At 40.2% G+C, this 22781-nt stretch overlaps 2 protein-coding genes across 2 annotated transcripts; one reads left to right on the forward strand and one right to left on the reverse strand.

Moving 5' to 3' along the window:
• The first annotated feature begins 354 nt into the window (after window positions 1-354).
• On the forward strand, window positions 355-4778 carry LOC141911784 (uncharacterized). The gene is made up of 4 exons (XM_074802834.1): window positions 355-400; window positions 1320-1478; window positions 1831-2053; window positions 2331-4778. The coding sequence occupies exons 2-4, from the start codon at window positions 1336-1338 to the stop codon at window positions 4233-4235; spliced, it is 2271 nt and encodes a 756-aa protein (XP_074658935.1). The 5' UTR covers window positions 355-400; window positions 1320-1335; the 3' UTR covers window positions 4236-4778.
• Window positions 4779-5464: 686 nt separating this feature from the next.
• On the reverse strand, window positions 5465-6430 carry LOC141912186 (uncharacterized). Its single transcript, XM_074803398.1, has one exon. The coding sequence runs from the start codon at window positions 6428-6430 to the stop codon at window positions 5465-5467; it is 966 nt and encodes a 321-aa protein (XP_074659499.1).
• Between the last annotated feature and the right edge of the window lie 16351 nt (window positions 6431-22781).

Consider the following 22781-nt stretch of genomic DNA (forward strand, 5'->3'; position numbering starts at 1 on the left):
TGATGAAAAATAATGTAAACTTGTTAAAAACAGAGGGATCTTCCAAACCTACAAATATCCCTAACAACCGGGTAAATATCATAACAGTTGGGCCTCAACTCAACGCTGTATATGAACCGCGCCTGCGGTTGTAGCACGGTCGGCATCACGTTGCGTCTATTGCCGTTAACAACCACGCCGTTTACACCTCCTGTCGCTTAGCGACGACGTAAAAGACAAAACCTAACGTAAGGGATCAATAAACACACGGATATGAATGTGAGCGTTATATTATAGCGGTAACTGGGTTTTAGAGTACTGGTGCGTTACTGCGACTGATCGTGCTGGTGCCGTGGTTATTTCTGCAGGTGCTGGTGCTGGTCAGGTGTTTCGGTAATATTTCAGAGTGTATAGTCAAGAGGTCAGTAACGTTTAAGGCTAGGGGTCAAAGAGGTCAGTATTGTGGCACTGGATCGAGTGACGGCTGCGGACTAGGGGTCAGTTAGGTGCTCGGCCAGGGGTTGTTAGGTGTAGGGCTCGGGCCGTGGACAGTGAGGTGCAGGGCTAGGGGTCAGTATAGTTCAAGGGTCGGTGAGATCCAGGGCCAGGGGTGCGTATGGTGTACGATGGGCTAGGATTCAGTAGGTCAGTATAAGATCAATACGATTTTTGCAGAAATTGTAAAGTCTTCAGGTTAATGTGGCTAGCTATACCCCCGGCCACACTGCTTCTAAGCACCGTTTACTATAGACTTGTCTTGGTGTGAAATTTTTCTAAAATGAAATTCTTATTGAAATCTATAGTCCATGTGAACTAATTGGCGACACCCAGTGTTCTGGTACTGGGTATTTACGGGTAGCTAGGCTACACGTAAATAAAGACGTAAAAATCTAATCCGGTTTTGTCGAAAGAAATATCGGTTCTCTCTGTACATTGTTTGTACAGTGGATATTTATACCTGTACAGTGGTTATACCTGCGGTGTATATGCATAGACAACAGTTCAGCCAGTGGTGTAATTAATTAAAGTTTAATTAGTCTCGTTGCGCGGTAGGTAATTAGTACTGATTTAGTTAATTAGGGATTTAATTGCTTTATTACCGGCACAGTTAGTTTATCGATTCTATGATTTATGGTATAAAATCCCTGCAAACAAAGAATGAAATATGTCCGAATTGTGTCCTCAAGCTTAGTGAGTTCGTGATAGATGTGGGCACAAGAAGAATCTTGTTTGATTCTTAGTGTGCAGGGATTTTGTATCATTTCTAGAAAGTATCATTTTGTATCATTTTTAGGTTTCAATATCGACTTTTCATCAAATGGTTGTTTATGGTTTTTCAGAGCGATCTTTCTAAACATGTCGTCAGTGCTGCCACCTATCAGCTGGTTGTCGTCTATAGTCACGTGTTTACTGATCGTATGCTGCTGTACTGCTGGTGCTGATGCTGGTTCTGAAGCAGCAACTATTGCTAACTGTCCTCGAGCGTGTAACTGTGTTTGGTAAATTTGGATTTTGTTTACATCATAACATTGAACATGAAATCTTAAAATCCATAACTGACCCTGGTATCGGGACCCTAGTTTTGCCTAAATCTATTGCTTTCTAACTTGCTGAATACTGAAACCGTTTTTTCAAAATGGCGTCTATTTGAAGGCGATGTGAGATTCTCTGCTCAGTAAGCCTGCTATAGTAGTAGTCAATCAGTTTGCCGATAGAGGGGAGTGTTTTCAGATGGCGGCGCCTAATAAAATACATTTTTGAGCGACTGGTCCCTGTTGCGTCCTGGGAACTAAATCGGATTAGCTATTTGTAGGACTGGTTGAAATCCACACTGTTTTCTATCCGTTTCAGGGATACTTACTACTACGGCGTAGTTGTCCATTGCGCCGGCAGAGGGCTCCGTTCGTTACCGTTAAAATTTCCATCACTGACGTCACAAATCGATGCGTCGAATAATTCGATCGCGTCCGTTAAACGACCGTTACCCGACATGCCCAAGTTGACGCATTTAAATTTGAATCGTAATATGATTACGGACCTGCCGAAATCACTGGGAAACCTACCCTCATTACAGGTAATTACAAAACCTTCGCCTTTCCCCCTATGACATCACTACTTTCATCGCTCAATGAACTAAATCGTTTGAAGATGAACTTAGATTCAACAATCAAGCCGCTATGAATTTGGTTGATTGGCTGCTGCGATTTGTCTTATTCTAATCAACGCAGCCATCTTGGATCTCACGCGATTTCGGACAAGTCACGCGAGATCCAAGATGGCCGCCTAATTTCCGTTTTATTTCATTATTTTTCATGACTGAAATCGTTTAATGTTTCTTTTTAATGCCGCAGAATTTGGGTCTAGAAGGTAACAGACTGGGGTCATTGAGTGCGGATCTATTCCGGGCGACTCCGAGTTTACAAACTCTCAATCTCGCCGATAACAACCTTGACTTTCTACCGGCCGGTCTGCTGACTAGGTTGGCGAATCTAAAATCGATCGATTTACGAGGAGGAAATTTCGGATTATTGGATACGATGCCGGCGATTTTAAACGGTTGTCCGTCGCTCGTCGAGGTCTACCTGGACGACGGTAACACCAAACGGCTGATCGGGGACAATTTCAAAAACTCGAAAAATCTCGGAAAAATATTCTACGAGGGCATTCCCGAAAAGGTCGATTTCGCCGGAAGTGACGTCGTAGTAACTATAGTTCCGAAACCGAACACGACCGATGACGTCACCGTGTTGTCGCAGACGGCGCTAGTAACGGGCGGGAAAATTCGCCTCAGTTTTAAACAGCAGCCGACATTCGCGGAACTGGCGGGAAATTTATCGCTTTTCGAGAACGCGACGGAATTGTCGTTAGCATTCACCGGGCTCGATCGACTGACGACGGTCGGTGACCTCGACCTCGGGCGTCTGCGTAATTTCGGCGAGATCGTACTGGCCGAAATCCCGTTAAACCTCGGTTCGATCGTCAAACTGTTGTCGCAATTCGAGAATCGTACGATACGATCGGTGACGATTTCCAACACGAAACTAATGACGAATTCCAGCCGCGATTTGAATTCGTTCAACAATGTCGACGGTTTAACGGATTTGGATTTATCGTTGAATACGATTCGTACGATCGATCCTGGAATCTTCGAGGGTTTGAAATCGTTGAGACGCCTACTGCTTCAGTCGACCGGAATACAGGCGCTGGTCGCTAGGCAATATCTTCACAACGAGCGGTTAGAAATCATCGATCTTAGCGGAAACGGAATCTCGTCATTCGACTTCGCGACCACTCTCAACAGGTGCCCGCGTCTGCGAGAACTTTACATATCCCATAATGCTCTACGGCACGAGAAGCCGGTCGTATTTCCTGCGGCGGATAATCTGATGGCCTTGAACTTGGATTATAATCAGTTGACCGGCGCGCTTGATTTCAGAAATTTGAAAGGATTGGAACGTCTTAGTTTAGAAGGCATCTACCCGCGACTGCAGGGGACGTTTCCACTGTTCAACGTCAAAATAAACGGTTTGGATAAATTAGAATCGATTAATCTCGGACAAAACGGAGCCAGAATTACGCCGACGCTATTCAACGGAATGACCAGTTTACGGACTCTGATTCTGGCCGGTAACGCCCTGGTGAAGGTGAAGGTCACGGATTTAAGGCAGAGTTTCGTGGATTTGAAATCGTTGAAGGAGTTAGATCTTTCCGGAAACGGACTAGTGGCGCTACCTAGCGACATGTTCAAATACTTGAAATCGGTGAGTTTCGTGAATCTAGCGGATAACAAACTGCTGGTTCTGGAGACGGGTTTGTTCAAACCAATGACGTCATTACTCAAACTAAACATCGCCCACAACGTCCTAGCCACTATATCACGTGACACGATCACCGAATTCCGACCAATCAAAGACCTGCAAATATCGGCGAACAGTTTCCGGTGCGAGTGCGACCTGAGACCGTTCAGGGATTGGTTGCAGTCGTCTGCCAGTAAACACCGTCGAGTTATCGGAGCCGCCCAGCTCTGTACATCGCCGATAGACTACCGTACGTCTGGGGTGACCGTCGATTCGTTCACGCTACCCTGGGTTACGTGTGACGGTAACGGTACGCTAGTGACGTTTCTAATTGTTATACCTATTGTTGTAGTGATAGCCGTAGCTATATGGCGTTTCTGTAGACGTAGAGGTCTCTGTCGTCGCCGGAAGTACCTTCAATTCGACGACGGTTCCGGTACGGGTACTATCCGATTTTAGACTCACATTCGAGGGTCAATTCTAGTCACCGGTTTTAACTATATTTGAATTGATGACTTGTTAAGAAAGAGAAAGACGGTCCAGCGATACATTAAGGTCAAAAGAATTAGAATTTGAGATTAATTCTACAATACACAATACAATGAGTTTATCCTCGGCTTTAAGTTAAAAGGCGCGACCGACTCTGCCGTTTTGCCGAACTTGCCGTTTTGCCGAACTCGACCGGTTAGTCAAAGGCGACGTACTTCGGGCTGATTTATAGAAAAATGGCTCTAGGATCCAGTTTCACAAACGGAGATTGAATTTGACTTGAAGAATTAAGATTAGTTGATTTATGATGTTTTAACTGTAAATTTAACGGTCGCCCGACGAAAGAAATGCGGAACTTGCGCCAGGATTTAAATGTGATATACGTTCTCTGATTGGTCGATGTATACGACCAGCCATTCCCACCGAACAACCAATCAAATCTAAGCACGCACCTGCCACTAGATAGGTATATCGGCGTAAATCAATAATTGTTACATTTTCAATAAAATTGTCGTGCGTTCATTTGTACAAAAGGTTTCTTTTCAAATCATTCAAATAAGGAATGATTAGGTTTTTTTTTCACAAGCGACGAAAAACGAGGTTTTCGTGTACGAAAAAATATTCGGACTCGAACCTGGGGCTCTAGCTCGCTAGGCCAACGTGCGAACCGCTGCGCCAATCACGTATATAAATTCTGGCGACTTCAGGACTAACAAATAGATACGACTATGACGGCGACTTCGATCTAACTGACGACTCGAGCGGGTTTTCGCTGTTTATACATTTTCATAGTCATTGACAAATTCAGGGGATCTGTTATATAGATCTCTTATTGCGTTTGAGCGCTCTGCGCGCCCTTTATTGGACACTTTCAATTATTTCTTCTAAATCTCCTACATATTAATCTCTTATCTTTTTAATGTGTTTATTTTTGGTTCAACTCGAACCCATTACAGGCATTAGAAACACAACACTGAAATTTACAGATTTGATAACACTGTAGAAAAAAATTACAAATTTAATAACTCAATATTATTGGCGTTTGGTATTGCTACTAATGAACATTATGTACCTTAGCGACCCGAACTTAATAATTTAACGATATAAAGTCAAATTTTATATAATAAAAGAAAAAATTTGCGTTTGAGCGCTCCGCGCGCCCTCTGTTGGACGCACTTAATATTCAAATCGTTTCTTCTCTATCGAGCACCTGTTGGTTTTCGTCTGCCGAATTTTGAGAGGAAATCTTGACGGAATTCCCGCGAACTCAAACAATACAAGTAAAAATTCATGGCCGAATTGACGGCGTTGCAGGCCCTGGTTATCCAGGATATAGCGTTCACGAAACCGACGGATAGCGTTAACCCGGATATCTGACGGATACAGTTGCCGACTAATAACGGTATATTGAGAACTATAAAAACGAACGACACTACACAAAGCATTATAGTTAAAGATATATTAGTTTTGGCGGTTTTAGAATTCGATGTCGATTCACTCAATTTTGTTCGCATTTGCGCGTAAATGCCGAGTTTGACGGCTATACTAACGTTACAAATACAAATACCCAAAAACGGCACCCAGAACCTGAGCAAAGAACGAACGACCGTTCTAACGATTGGATAATTCAACATGTCACAATCACCGACCCCGTTACTGGACACGATGTATACAGAATTCGTAGCAAGCTGATAGTTGAATATAATCTGCGTGAAGATGAGCGCAGTAAGACAAAGAGCCGCCTTCCGCACCGTGCACAGCGTCCGCGCCATCATCGGCACGAACACGACTATCAGGCGATCAAAACTGATGAATGTCAAGGTCATATTCGACATCGACGGGCACAGGAAAATGAGCGCCATGTAGAAACTACAGAACCCCGGAGAGAGTACGGCGCGCGTAAACGCTATTCTCAGGAACAGGACTGGTACCGACACCGACACGGCCAGACCGTCGAATAGCGATAACGCGATCATAAATATTCCAGTTGATGTCCGGTAATATCTGGATCCCGACATCAGGACGCGTAACGTCAACACGTTTCCTATTGTACCAAATAGAAACGTTACTGGCAATACGAAATACGTCACAATCCAGACGAGAATATCTATCAGACCACGCCCACTATCGCTATCAACCAATACCGTCACGTTATTGCCGTACATTCTCCGAACGTCTTCAATCTGCTGTCTATACTGCCGTTCATTTCTGTCTATATGTCTATTTATGTCTGTCTCTTAGTCGAATGAATCTTCAAATTTGTACCATTAGAAATTTCTGAAGTTTGTATAGCCGCGCTTTCAAAACGGTTTCAAATAAGATTTCGTCATAATTTTTTTTAACATCGCTCAGAAAATAAAGGCTAATTCATCTTCAACTCTGAATCCAATCTTGATTCACAACTGTGGAAATGGAGCCTGATTTCACAGTTAACTCTAACTCACAACTGTGGAACTGGATCCTGAGTTCACAGTTAACTCTTACTAACAACTGTAGAACTGGATCCTGATTTCACAGTTAACTCTTACTAACAACTGTGTAACTGGATCCTGATTTCACAGTTAACTCTTACTAACAACTGTGGAACTGGATCCTGAGTTCACAGTTAACTCTTACTAACAACTGTGGAACTGGATGATGAGTTCTGAGTTAACTCTTACAACTGTGGACTATGAATTTACTAGATGTGATAAATTCTCAGCAATAACTGTATCAGCAGGCGACAGTTCTTTATATCAAAAAAGCAGTGCAATTGTGATCTCTGGTTAGGGACCTAGTCATCACCACGGAGAATGTGACCACCAGGGGACGCCACCATTGTCAACCAGTGATCTGTCTGCCACTAGGAGGCGTATTGATCGATTATTCCACGTAAATGGAAACCTGACGACGAAAAAAAATTTCAATCTAGGTGTTTTTATTTGAAGTTACGTCCCGATGATACCAGTAGAGAAATGATTTCGTTAATAAATGAGTTGATCCATTTAAAAGGGAAATTATCAACAAGTGAGTTGTTCTTCCGCGCAATGGTTAATACATGCGATTCTTCCATCATGAGAAGTTGCCCCCAATTCACAGAAAAACTCACAGGCCTGCATATTTTCCAAACGACGACTATCACAATCTTTGATTGAATGAGCGCCACCTGCGATCATCATCAGAACTAGAACTACCAGATACTGAAAAGAAAGTATATGAGTGTGAAATATGTGTATTACATTATTCCTACAAAAACTCGATCCACAGAAATTCTGGAAATTATGTACAACTATTTGAATGTTAAAATTGAAGGATGACCCGTAGACTTTTGTTTCCAGTGAGGACTTCGCAGTTGTCTATGGGCACTCGAGGATTCCACTAGTGGAAAGTGGGGGATCCACCAGATGTCGTTAGTGTGCACTTGGACTGAAACTACACTGTGGCTACTGTGGCAATGGATGATATCATTTGTGGCAAGCTAGAATCCACTAGGTGTCGCTAGTGAGCACTTGGACTTAAGATGAACTGATGCTACGGTGGCAATGGAGGATTCCGCTTATGGCAAGTTAGGATCCACCAGGTGTCGCTAATGTACATTAGCATATTATTAACTTTTGGGTTAAAACAGTATCTGGAAAGCAAACCAAACTTAATTCAGTATTTTGTAAAATATCTTTCAATTTATTTTTAAGGGATAAATTTAAGAGCCCTTGGTTAGGGTTATATATTTTGTTACGTTTTAATTCTCTAAATTTTAATCACATCGTGAAATATGTTTTACTGCATGTACGAATACAAATTGATTATAGCGGTTTTAAATGCATGGGTTCCTGATAAACAGAATTGTTGAAATCATGAAGTTGATTACTCAGTTGTCGTTCAACGATAACGAATATCATTGAATAAAAGCTGATGTAAAAAATGTTCATTTCCTTTTTTTAACTGAGCAAAAATAGTCGACATTTCGGACGGTTTAAATTGCAATATTTGATTCCATAAGTCAACGATTGAGAATATGAATAGAAGTTATGTTAACTATTGAAGAAACGCTATCCCGTGTTGTGACGGTAAACAGACAATCCCACACTGGTATAACTAAAGATGGTTACATTATTGAAATGCAAACCTTTGGACATTGAAAATAGTAAGTAATGATAGGAAAAAATGTTTATTGTCGGGATTTGAACCTGATTTGTACACAACACCTCATTGTATTATATCGCAGTAACACCTCACAAATTACTTTCGATATGACAGAGTTCGAACAAACACTATGGGACTATTCAGGTATGCACTAAAGCCGCGGACAAACTGGGCGATTTCGTCGGGCGACGAAATCGCCCAGTTTGTCCGGGCCTTAATATCGGATTCAATCTCACCATTACGATTTCCTAGTTCTCCAACGCTACGAACCATGCAATACTCAGAAGACACTATCATGTTTTGTACAACATATTGCCCAATAAGTACGTGTGACGTTGCCGAAGTCATTACCGCTATCGTCATCTGGATACGATTAAAAAATAACCTTGCCTATTGTTGTTCTCTTCCACTAGGTGGCGTATCGATTTGATTCCGCCTCAAATTGAAAAACAAACAAATAATGAATTTAAGTTATGGTTTTTGTTTCTATTTGAAGTCCACTATCGATGATAAACTGATATTGTTATCAAACAAGTTGACCTATTTATAGGGAAATCATCAACCAGTTCGTTCTTTTCTCACACATTCGTTACGGCATGCGACTATTTCGTTTCGAGAAGTTGCTCCCATTTCACACATAAACTCACAGGCCTGCATAAGTTCCAAACGACTATCCCTTTTATCTTTGATTGAATAAGCGCCACCTGCGATCATCATCAGAACTAGAACTACCAGATACTGAAAAGAAAGTTTATGAGTGTAAAATATGTGTAATTACATTATTCCTACAAAAACTCGATCCACAGAAATTCTGGAAATTATGTACAACTATTTGAATGTTAAAATTGAAGGATGACCCGTAGACTTTTGTTTCCAGTGAGGAATCCACCATTGCCTATAGGCACGCGAGGATTCCACTAGTGGAAAGTGAGGATCCACCAGATGTCACTAGTTGTGCCAGTTGAGGACTTAAACTACACTGTGGCCACTGTGGCTTCTGTGGCAATGGAGGATATCATCATTTGTGGCAAGTCAGGATCCACTAGGTGTCGCTAGTGAGCACTTGGACTTAAGATGAACTGATGCTACGGTGGCAATGGAGGATTCCGCTTATGGCCGAGTTAGGATCCACCAGGTTTCGCTAATGTACATTAGCATATTATTAACTTTTGGGTTAAAACAGTATCTGGAAAGCAAACCAAACTTAATTCAATACTTTATAAAATATCTTTCAATTTATTCTAAGGGATAAATCTAAGAGCCCTTGGTTATCATTTATAAAGAAAACCTTTGATGACTGTGGTTTGTCCTGCATTTGGACGCAGCAATTCATGACAAACAGTAAATCTTTTTCAAAACGAATAAAACAGATACTCCGTGACCAACACCTTCAAGAAACTGTATCTGCCATAAATACTAATCCGATATGCACTAACTTTAGGCAATATAAAAATGATGTTAGGTTAGAGAAGTATATAATAGAACTTGGTGATGACTTAGGAACTAGTTTATTTGAATTTAGGGTCGAGACCTATATTTTACCTGTGAACAAATTTTCAAACCTTCATTTAGACAGAGCCGATAGAATATGCCCCACTTGTAATACTTTAGGTGACGAATCCCATTTTCTGTTTGACTGTACCTTACTTAACGAACAACGCAAAAACTTTTTGAATTTGAATACCTTTAATACCCTTGATATTCTGAAAAACCCAACGGTCAACTTAGCTAAATTCATTAAGACCGGCTTAGATGTAAATAGATCCCTCCAATAGTATATATAGTATTGTAAATAGTTGATGTATATATATTTTGTTACGTTTTCATTCTCTAAATTTTAATCACTTTAGTGTTGTTTTGTAAATATTTGTATATACATGTGTAATAGTTTTCCTCCATATACCATGGAAATGGTTGGAGTGTAAATAAAATCGTAATCGTAAACATAACCTACTGCGGCAATAGAGGATTTGACAGTTTTTCAAAAGATAACTATTAATGAATTACCTTCGATGAGAACATTCTGCTCCGATTCTGTAGATTTCAGGTTCCCGATCGCGTTTGTGAAGTCGATGTGAAATATGTTTTACTGTATGTACGAATACAAATTGATTATAGCGGTTTTAAATCCATGGATAAACAGAATTTTTGAAATCAATCGACTTCAAGTTGATTACTCAGTTGTTATAAAAATATATTGTATTGAAATAAACAGCCATATAAAATATTGATTTCCTTTGTCCCTGAACGAAAATAGTGCATGGTTTTAACAAAGACTTTATTCATTATTCCTATGGAGTGAAATAGTTCTCGAATCGTTGAAGTCGAAAATGAAAAGGTCATCGTCAGTTACTAATGATGGGGGATTATGAAATTATGATGTCTTTAATGAGAATAATCTCTGATTGAGGAGAACAGGAGCTGTCATAAAACCACAATGTGTGAAAGGAATAAAAGTCCAATATTTGATTCCATATTTAACGTTTTATGGTCCATGAATGAGAAAAACGTTCATCGTCAGGAAAAAAACGTTTTTTTTTTCACGAAATAGGCACTGATTAATTTGCGAAAAACGTATTGTGTAGTCGAAAACGTTTTTTGTACTGTGTCCGTTGAACGTTTCATCGTTTGCGGGTGAAACTTTTTACAAAAAACCGTTTTGCGAAAAACGCGTTTTCTGTTATGGCGAAACAAAATGTTATGCCGTGTGCGGCGGGCTTAAGAATTTGTTGAAACACGTCGACTCTGCCTTAAAACTAACCTATTGACAGTACCGTTTGTGGCATCTGAAGCTATAAGCTTATCGGACAGAGAATAACTTTTTATTCACCTTACAAAACTTCTCAAAATAAAAGTAAACAGCGATTAACAGGTAGCGCTTCTGCTCTACGCCCTTAAATTAACATTTAATCATTTTGATTTTATCTAATTTTATTGTGCGGTATTTCACAATGTTACCAATTGACTGAGTTTACAAGATTGACATTTTTAAGCTGTCCTATAATATAGAAATATCAGACCGATTTATAGAAAGCGTTCCGTTCTGTTCCTTTCTTCACGCATCACCGTGAACTTGAAGTTTAGTTGTTTCCGATAGATGGCGAACTAGTCGCGTTTTCACGCCTGCGGTAGTTTATAATAATCCCAAACGCTTTGGACCAACTCCATGTCTGCGGGTTTCCAGAAAATCAGTTCATCGATTATTACCGGCGCGTCCGTGAAAAGATTCGTACCTCGCTCGACCAGACAGGCTATCGTAGATTCGTCTCTGTATATTTCAGTGCTTTGTCCGAGAGAACCATTTACGTACATGTTCGCCCATTGCAGGTGACTCCAAGTGACTGTTACGTGGACCCAGCCGACCCCGACTGCAGTTGTACTTGACAATTTTTGTTTTCTGACGTTGTTGCTGTTTTCGTAGCAAACCTCAATTTGCAGTTTCAGATAACCGCCTTGTTGTTGGTACATCCTTCTATGAGTATTAGTAAAGAAGTTGTGGTCAGTCTGATCTACCTCTGTGACGTACAACCAGAACATCAACGCAAACCCGTCCGGGCCGCATTCCGCATAATCCCCTGCGAAACAACCTAAATCTCTTACTGTCCCGAAACGGATGAAAGATCCTTTTACAGGCATTCGCAACGCGTATTTAGAGAACGTTCCGCCTATGACGTCGTAACCGGACCCGTACATAGTGGCGTTTAGTTTGGTGCCGATACAAACCGCGTTAGCCTTATCTACTTTATCCATCGAGAAATATTGAGATGCGTCTGCAGAAAAAAAATCAATCAATGAACATCGAATCGATTCATAAACCAAAGGATTCAATGTAAGCGATTTGTTTTATTACTATTATATCCACTTACTTATCAATTGGTTTAACTAACTAATTATCGTAAGAACTAATCAATTAGTTTGATTAACAAATTTGTTTGATAAGTCATAATTTCAATTAACCAGTCATTTAGATCGTCTGCTTACCATTCGTATAATATTCGCAGTTTCTACCGAAGAAACTCGTCGTGCATTCAACGCTGCCATCTACCGGATTTTCATTACCCTATTATGCAAATTATCACTTAATAGTTGAGCGATTTATTGTCAGGATTGAAAATAGTTTGAATCGTTTGAAAATACTTTCTATGAAAGTCATGATCTTCAAAATTTCAAAATAAATGAAATGTGTAAATATTTTTTGCATAAATAAGATTGTCTACTTAGTTTGTGTTCTTACCGTTCGTTGCTCGTAGAATTCCGTATCATCCGAAGTGGGTTCGAGTCCCGTACAATTCAAATCGGAAGTGCGCGAGTAATGGCGGCACATCCGGTTTGTTTTCGAGTATGAGACTGATTGACAGCGATCGTCTGCCCCGCATCGTCTAAAACAGTCCAGATATCGTCGAGTTTCTTTGAAATCGTAGATCGACTCGAAAACAGGAATCATATTTTTACAGTTTGGAGGTCGTTTGAAGCGCTGTTGCTCAGCCGTATCTTGGCCGTTTGCCAAATTCATCATTGTTACAAACCACACAGATAGGAACACAACTAACATGTTGTATCGGGTTCAACACGTCAGATATTTCTATAAGATAGTACAAAAATCGTTTTTTGAATTATGGGGCTAATTGTACAATTCAATGTTCAAAAGACAAGTGGGCACAGCCCACCTGGACTGAGGGACTGATTATGAAGAGCTTGTCTAAAGGACAACTTGGATGTTTTCAAAAAGGAAATGAATAATGTGAACCGCGCACAGAAATGCAGCATATTTTCTTGTCTCCAAAAGCATGGTAGGCTTGTTCAAGTCTCATGATCGAGCCCCTTTGGTTCTGCCCCCGATTCATTTCACTACAAAGAACAATTTTTCGTGCCCAAATTTTTGTTTACGCCACGGAGCTTACTATTCGGTCAGCATTCTTAGAAAGGAATCTTTCAACAATCGATTGTTTCAAAAGAAAATGCGTTTGTTAATAAGAAAAACGGTGAATAAGAAAAAAAAACGCTTTGAATAAGAAAAACGGTGAAATACAAGGTGTACCCCAAGGTGAAAATAGATTCTTACAGTATGTATCAAATATAATGAGCTTTCTGCATGTGCTGAGTTGTGCCTTCAAAAATAAAAGGTGGGGGTACCTCAAGGGGAATAGTTGGACTCGATAAGTTTTCAATGAGTCCCGATGAAATAAACGGAATACTTACCTGTAACGAGAGCGAATTTCAGATCCAAACCGAACGAATCGATTATCGCAATGAAAACTGAGAGCAGATTTCATAAAATAATTTAACCGTTGCGACTTTCGTTACGAGTCAGATATTTTGATAACCGTATTTTAATGAAGTACAGTGAATCGTATTATCAGGGGACTTATTTCGGGACTCGCTGAAGCTCTGTATAAGGCGGCACTAGTTCATGAAGTGAAGGGTTTCGGGACTCGCTGAAGCCCTGTATAAGGCGGTGCTTGGTCATGTAGTGAAGGGTTTCGGGACCCGTTGAAACTTAAGTAAGGAGCGCTAGTTCTTGTAGTGGAGGGTTCCGGGATTCTCTGAAACTCTGAGCAAGGAGGCGCTAGTTCATGTAGTGGAGGGTTCCGGGATTCTCTGAAACTCTGAGCAAGGAGGCGCTAGTTCATGAAGTGGAGGGTTCCGGGATCCTCTGAAACTCTGAGCAAGGAGGCGCTAGTTCATGAAGTGGAGGGTTCCGGGATCCTCTGAAACTCTGAGCAAGGAGGCGCTAGTTCATGTAGTGGAGGGTTCCGGGATTCTCTGAAACTCTGAGCAAGGAGGCGCTAGTTCATGAAGTGGAGGGTTCCGGGATCCTCTGAAACTCTGAGCAAGGAGGCGCTAGTTCATGTAGTGGAGGGTTCCGGGATCCTCTGAAACTCTGAGCAAGGAGGCGCTAGTTCATGAAGTGGAGGGTTCCGGGATTCTCTGAAACTCTGAGCAAGGAGGCGCTAGTTCATGAAGTGGAGGGTTCCGGGATCCTCTGAAACTCTGAGCAAGGAGGCGCTAGTTCATGTAGTGGAGGGTTCCGGGATCCTCTGAATCTATATCTATTTCATAGGCTCTAGGTTGTGAAACGTAAAATAAGCGAGTGTGATATTTTCATTATCGTAAAAATATATCGAATTGAATAATTAATTATCAAAAAATAACAACAGATAAATCGTTGATCAGTTGATTGTTTCCAAGAGCTTTTTGCGAAATTGGTTTCATGCCTGAAAGGTCGTCATCTCGATGTGATGGGTAGAGGCTATGAACCTGGGTATTCAGGCTATATACATTTGTCCTGTTAATAAAGGATTCGAATCAGATTCACGATGCAGTGGTTAAATGAACGTCTCTTGAGATTCTTGGTGACGTGGTAACGTTTATAATACCACAACAACTCGCAGGGTTCGAACCCAACCTCATGATTTCTATAGTCGACGTATCGGTTAGCCGAGACACCGCAGAAGCTGCTTATATGACGTCACGACTTTTGGATTGGAAACTACTATCACTGGGATTCGAACCCAAAATAAGAGAAACGCGTTACGACATACGATATACGATAGAACCTAGTTTCACAAAAAGGGTGACTCCTCAAAAACTACTGGACTCAGTTTCACAATAAGGGGACTCCTCAAAATCAACTGGTCCTAATTTCACAAAAAGGGTGACTCCACAAAATTTGCTGGACCTAGTTTCAGACAAAAGAATTAACTCCAAAGAATCTACGGGATCGATCTTCAGAAAAAAAGGATTAAGTTCGAAATCCATTTAGTATATACACAATTGATATAGAAATTAAATCGATTTTAGAGTTAGTTATTTGTGAAACAGATCCCTATTTTCGAGAGTAAAGTCGATTCAAATTATAATTGTTTTTCGCGTATTTACATTTTCAGCTGTTTCTGAAAATCGAGTATCAAGTGACACGTTTTTTTGTATTTGTACAATTCTTTGAAATTGAATATCGTGCATATATGTTCCACGCACGTTCAACATTAAAGCTTGAGGCCAATATTAAGTTACTAGGCCTCGATATGCCCAAAGACACGAAAAAATAAACTACGTCGAATTGTACAAGTGGACTAAGACTGAAGTTGCCATACTTATGAAATAAGAAATTAAAACTGTTAAATAAATGAACTCCGTGGGTCCTGAGATACAATTTGATTCTGCGGTATTAGAAGATTCCCTTGAACTAATCTAAGTAGAGCCTTTAGCGTTCATCGAACTAGCGACTGGTCATATCGGGTCGCTAGTTAACAAGCATCCCGCTCGCATCGAAAATCTTGTATGAACAAGCAACTGCATGGCTTATGCCAGTCTCTAGATCAAACATCGACGGCAACTGAGATACGTTATCTAGCAAATATTCTCGAGGGCATCCCACTTGTCATATCGCTTTGTTTTTGTCAGTTGCAACCATGTATGGTTGATTATGGAGCGCTTACATCGACGGATATATGACCGTGACTGAGTATAACCAGTTGCTCAAAAGTAGAACATGAAAAACTGGCTGCAACTGGAGATAGATCGCTTACCAGTCATAGCGTGCATCGACGCATTCAAACATCTGATTCTATCCTGCCAGTTCCTCTCCAGGCGCGGATCCAGGTCCATTCAATGACTACAGCACAGTGAAAAAGGGCACCAACTTTGAAAAGGGCCAGTATTAATGCCCTGCGAGTGAGTTTGAGTGCCATTTATTTGTATCACGGGACTTAATTTGCCTTCGCATTCTATTTGCTTGTGCCTTTTCACGTACGCCGAAAACTGCCTTGCAGCAACTAGTTCAATGTCTCGAGCTACTTCGTCAACGTACGTTAGGCTTTTAAGAGACCATAAGACTGTGGAGAATCTTGGCGACTTCAACGATTCAGTAAGAATATGATTAATGACGATCTTTTCATTCTCGATGATAAGTTTTTCGTTTCGTGAAACCGGGTTTAGGAACAAATTGAGAACTGTTACATCGTCACCATTAGCTGCCTAAAATGATTCAGTGTAATGCGATATTTATATCTGTCAGTAAAATACGATACCGAATTCAGTACGTGTCAATGGCGGATAGAATTAAAACCAATCTTATCATCTTCACAATTTCAACAATTTTGTTTTACCATGAACTCGCTCTATTTAAACGGCGATAACATTCGTATTCGTGCAGTAAAACTCATTGCATCGACTTCACAAACGCGATCCGGATCTGAAATCTACAGAATCGTAGCAACATGTTGTCATCAAAGGTAATTTATTAATTGTTCTAAAACTGTGGAATCCTCAACTGCTGCAGTAGTTGATGTAAGATAGATAAGATAAGATAAGATATTTATTTCACTCCAACCATAAGAATGGTACGTGGAGGCAAGATTGAATACAAAATATGGAATATAAAAATTTACAAAACATGAACAGAATTATATACATATATACAAAACAAAATAGGAATTAACAAAATTTAAAATCAAACTTTCAGTAATAAAACTATTTACAAACAAAGCAAGTACAGAGATTGAATTATATACAGCAAGATATATCACACGTATATACACAATTCACTGGAGGGATTTGTATAAACTTAAACCTAACTGGATAAATTTAGCTAGTTGTGGGGTAGGATTCCTTAATATTTCCAAGTTTCTGGACATACTTAAATGGATGGAATTATCACGCAGATCACTTAGCAAAGTGCAGTCATAAATGAAGTGAAGCTCATCTCCTACGGTGTTACAGGCAGGGCACAGTCTTTCACTTCGGTCTATATGAGCGTTCGATCGATTATTTACCGGTAATAAATAGGAACCAATTCTGAATTCGAATAAGCTATGCACAAGACTTCCGTCAAGTTGAGTTATATATTTTTCAAGCCTAACATCGTTCTTATATAGTTTGAAATTAACATACTGCTGATCGTCATTCACTTTTTGAAGCATTTCTTGTACGTGTTGGTCACGGAGGACTTGTTTCACGTACTTGGAGAGCGTTTTATAATTTTCCGTGTATTGCTGTAACCATATGTAAGATAAGCCAATGTCGTCAAATATTTTCTTTATATACAATAACCAAGGGGACTTGTGTTTTTCGCGTACATACAGATTGAGGGATATACGGTACAGGATTGCATTAAGTTTTGAATCTTTGCCGGTAACAGTTTTAAGCCAAAAGTTTACCATCCTCCGTTTTACCTCGATACTCATGGGGTACCGCCCAAGTTCAGCTAATACCTGCAGGTTGTGCGAATATTTTGACACTTTCATAATAATTTTGCAAAACGTACAGTGCAGACTCTCTAATAAATCGAGGCTTTCAAAGCCCCATATCTCACAACCATATAACGCAACGGGTGCGACGCACATATCGAATAGTTTCAGCAAAACATCTATCGGGAGCTTCAAGCGTCTGCCTTTTTGTATTACCGAGAACATTGCTCTCATTGCCTTGTCATATAGATATTTTTTTGCTTTGGCGAAGCTGCCATTCCAATTGAACTTAACTCCCAGGTATAGATAGTCCTCAACGATCTCAATCTCATCTGTGCCAAACATAAACTTTGTATCTATCTTGATCCTACATTTACTTCTTGCAAAAATTAAAACTTTAGTTTTATCGATATTAACCGTTAAATCGTTTTCTAAACAATATGCATACAAAGTATCCAGCTGCGACTGCAGTGAATTTTCATCCTCAGCTAAGATAACTGTGTCATCTGCATACAGAATAATAAATAGATTTAACAGGGTGTCAAGATCATGATCGCAGTCCGAATTCAGCTTTTCTATAAATGAGAGAGTTGGATTACCATTACCCACGAAAAATGCCTCTATATCATTTAAATAGAGTGAAAATAGGATTGGTGATAGATTTTCGCCCTGTCTCAAACCTCTGCCGGCAGTGAAATATTGTGAGGTATTGCCATTATATTTTACGCACGATTTTACAGAGTCGTACATGCTTTTAATAATGTTCAGGAAGTTTCCTGTAATACAATTACTAATAAGTTTCTTCCAAAGAGTTACTCTACAGATTGAATCAAATGCCTTTTTAAAATCTACGAACGCACAGAACAGTCTTCTCCCCTGGCCAAGGTACAGTTCAACAATGGTTTTAAGAGTGTAGATATGATCAACTGTCGAGTATTTAGATCTGAAACCACCCTGGGCTTCACTTATAATATTGTTTGCATCTAAAAATAGAGATAGTCTCTGATTCAATATGCTCGTAAACAGTTTTCCTAGGCAGCTCACTAGAGTGATGCCTCTGTAATTATCGGGATCGTCGGGATCACCTTTGTTCTTGTAGATCGGTTTGATCACCCCAATCGACCAAGTATCCGGTACATGGCCAGTCCTTAGAACAAGATTGAATAGGTTTTGCAAAATATTAACTAAATAGGGATATCGGTTGACTTTTAGCAATTCAGTTCTACTGCACACTAGCGACACCTAGTAGATCTTCACTTGTCGCATGGAATCCATTATTGCTGCAGTAGTTGATGTTCTACTGCACACTAGCGACACCTAGTAGATCTTCACTTGTCGCATGGAATCCATTATTGCTGCAGTAGTTGATGTTCTACTGCACACTAGCGACACCTAGTAGATCTTCACTTGTCACATGGAATCCATTATTGCTGCAGTAGTTGATGTTCTACTGCACACTAGCGACACCTAGTAGATCTTCACTTGTCACATGGAATCCATTATTGCTGCAGTAGTTGATGTTCTACTGCACACTAGCGACACCTAGTAGATCTTCACTTGTCACATGGAATCCATTATTGCTGCAGTAGTTGATGTTCTACTGCACACTAGCGACACCTAGTAGATCTTCACTTGTCACATGGAATCCATTATTGCTGCAGTAGTTGATGTTCTACTGCACACTAGCGACACCTAGTAGATCTTCACTTGTCACATGGAATCCATTATTGCTGCAGTAGTTGATGTTCTACTGCACACTAGCGACACCTAGTAGATCTTCACTTGTCACATGGAATCCATGATGTAGTTGATGTCCTACTGCACATACGTGGCACCTGGTAAGATCCTCACTATATCTGCAATCCCCACGTGCTTTCGCCATTGCGGAGTCCTCACTGTCTCTAGGGGTCATCCAACCATTTATGCATTCAAATATCTGATCATACGTTATTTCCAGAATTTCTGTGAATTGTTTTTATTTCTTTTTTGAATAGAAATATTGTTCGTTACTCAGAAAATATACAGCTTTTAAAATCAATATGCTTTCATTTCAGTATCTGGTAGTTTTAGTTCTGATAGCGGTCGCTGATGGCGCTAATTCTGATGTATGTGCGACATGTTTAACGCTCTGCGAGAAGAGGTGTCAATTTTACGTGAATAACGGGCCTGGTGTTGTCACTCATTGCATTGAGAAAAAGTGTCCCTTTATCTGTGCAAAACGGTGTAAGCAGAACTAGTCATGATGTCAACTCGTTAAGAAACGATATCATTTTCTCTGCTGGTATCAGCGAGAGATGACTTCAAATAAAACCCCGAACTTAAATTAGTTTTTTTGTTTGTTTTTATATTTGGCTTAAGTAATTAGATCAATGCGCCCCCTAGTGGCAGATAGATCGAAGGATAATAATGGTGGCATCCCGTGGTGGTCAAATCTCCCGTTAATATGAATTAAACTGATTAAGTTTTTTGTTTACTAGGGCCTTAAACGTGCTAGAACGTGCAAGAGGATTTTAGACGTTATCAAAGCACTGTCTAGCCAGTTACAGGATCTAACATTAACCTTGTCATTGTTCGAGAAAAGTTCGTTCGGAATATTGCCTCTTCGCCGGCGCAGTCATCAGGGTCCAGTTCCACAGTTCTGAGTTAAGATTTCACCCAGAGTTAACTCATCGGAAATGAACTAACTTTAACTCAGAGTTAACTCTAACTCACAACTGTTGAACTGGGTCCTGAATATCAAATATCTTAATAGAAATGTTAATATCCTTTTTTTAGGGATCTCAAAAATCTAAAACGTAAACAACGAATTCTATGATGTGAGATTAACACTAGTTTATTAAAGATACGATTTGTCGCTTTGTAATCAGACAAATCAGTACAAGCAATACGGCAACAACACAGTATCTATAGCGAGAGTGACACTTATCACGAGAATAACGAACACGAGCAAAGCGTAATACAGTAGACTCCGCCTTATAAACAGTACGATACAGTCGAGAGAAATCCCACAATAACGAAGCCAAGATTGAAAAATTCTATATCAGAATAATTATTATTTGAGGAGCGACGTTTCGGCTAACAACTGTTAGCCGTCATCAGGCGCTTATTGTGGGATTTCTCTCGTCATCATCATACACGGATATTGTGTATCTTCTCGTCCAGTACGGTACAGTGTCGAGGCATTCGTGTTTCTACCGAGTTTAGGCGGTTGCCTGGGTTTGAAAATACAGCACTGTCGACGGTAGACGAATAGAACCGTTTGCCGTTTACAAGTTCAGAGGCGCACAATCAACGGAAATGATGATGTCAAAAAAGATGTCGAACAGAGCCAATTGATACCAAACTAGGCGATATTTTTGTATTGAAAAACTAGCAAACTGAAATCTTGTTTTCATTTTGCCGAATTGTACGGATAGACCGGACAGACTGGACAGACCGGTACCGGTTTAGACGGAGTCTACTGTACTTATAGATAATGAATAATAAATCTAAGCAAATTGGTCCACGAAGTGTATTTACTACGATGCCACGCCGGAAGTTATCTCTTCAGGCGTATATTTACCTGCCTGGCCGCTATACGTGTATTGACCTTGGCCTTTGATGAACGAAGGGAGATCATCCTAAGGGTTGAATGCAGGAGTATCTGTTGAAAGAAGAAAACACTTGAAAAACAAACTATGATTCCTTGGGGTGCGATACCGAATAGACTATAAGTAACAAGAATTTAAGATAGGCTGCAACACGACCACCGTGAGAATAAATATGGAACATCGATATTCAACAAGGCATTTAAGAAAATTCCAAAGACAATCAAGATCGACATCTTTCAATAAGGCGATTAGGGGAAAGTGCACCCATTGCTAAAAATCTTCGATGAACAAACGCGCTGAATCGCGACGACTTCCTAATGATATTTAATCAATAGCATTCGAATAACTGGATTTGTTACGATATATGTGACGTCACTTTCAACGGCATTGAATCCGGTGCATTATTCTGTTAAAGAAATTTGGCCGCATATTTTTCCACAACATCATTATTTTCACCACTTTTTGCATAATTGCAATAATAATTGTTGGAGCGATAGCAATGAACTTTTTAAAGCAGTCTAAAAGAGACCACGACAGAACAGACAGCATTTGCCTATCATTTGAACTGCTGTGTTGCTATTTCAGTAAGAAAGTGAATACATTTATATCAAATTGAATTTCCATTCCTTCTGGTGATGAAAATACAAGTAGGTAATTAGTAATACATGTGGGATATTATTTGTATCACGATCTACTGAATGAGGTCGACACAGCGATTAGCCGTCCTATCAATATTCTACAAGTTTGATATAAATTACCCTAAGCTCAAACTATCGTTTGAGTTTGTTTTCTTTTTTGGCGAGGTTCATTGTAAAATGTGATCGCAATAAGGGTGATCAAAAACGAGACACGATTGCTGATTAAAGCTCTATTCGGGTTCCAGTGTTCGTAACCCGACGACGATACTGGCTACTTTTGTCGAATTTCAAATGTTTTATGTAAATAGGATTTTTCGGAGAATGCCACAAAAGGTACGGAAAGAGACCTAAATGAATCTTATGGATTTGACCCACGCTGTCTTTGAATTGTTCGTTCTGCAGTGCCACATAGGAAAAAAACCTAAACACATAATGGATGATGTTGTATCCTTTGTGAAACGATTTGCACAGTTTCTGACTCTTGAGAACTGTTGACACCATTTATACGACATCTAATTGAAAGGAATGATATACAATTTTGATCGGGTTGTAAAGATGAGATAATTTTCATCTAGAAACTTACTGGTGTTGGGCTTTGTGCCGCAGTTGTTGAGAGGCCAGGGTGTTGTAGTCGCGGTAGTTTCAGTTTCAGCTGCTGATGTAGTCGCGGTAGTTTCAGTTTCAGCTGCTGATGTAGTCGCGGTAGTTTCAGTTTCAGCTGCTGATGTAGTCGCGGTAGTTTCAGCAGCTGATGTAGTCGCGGTAGTTTCAGTTTCAGCTGCTGATGTAGTCGCGGTAGTTTCAGTTTCAGCTGCTGATGTAGTCGCGGTAGTTTCAGCAGCTGATGTAGTCGCGGTAGTTTCAGTTTCAGCTGCTGATGTAGTCGCGGTAGTTTCAGTTTCAGCTGCTGATGTAGTCGCGGTAGTTTCAGTTTCAGCTGCTGATGTAGTCGCGGTAGTTTCAGTTTCAGCTGCTGAT

The sequence above is a fragment of the Tubulanus polymorphus genome, chromosome 10 (assembly GCF_964204645.1).
Source record: "Tubulanus polymorphus chromosome 10, tnTubPoly1.2, whole genome shotgun sequence".
NCBI classification, from domain to species: Eukaryota; Metazoa; Nemertea; class Palaeonemertea; order Tubulaniformes; family Tubulanidae; genus Tubulanus; species Tubulanus polymorphus.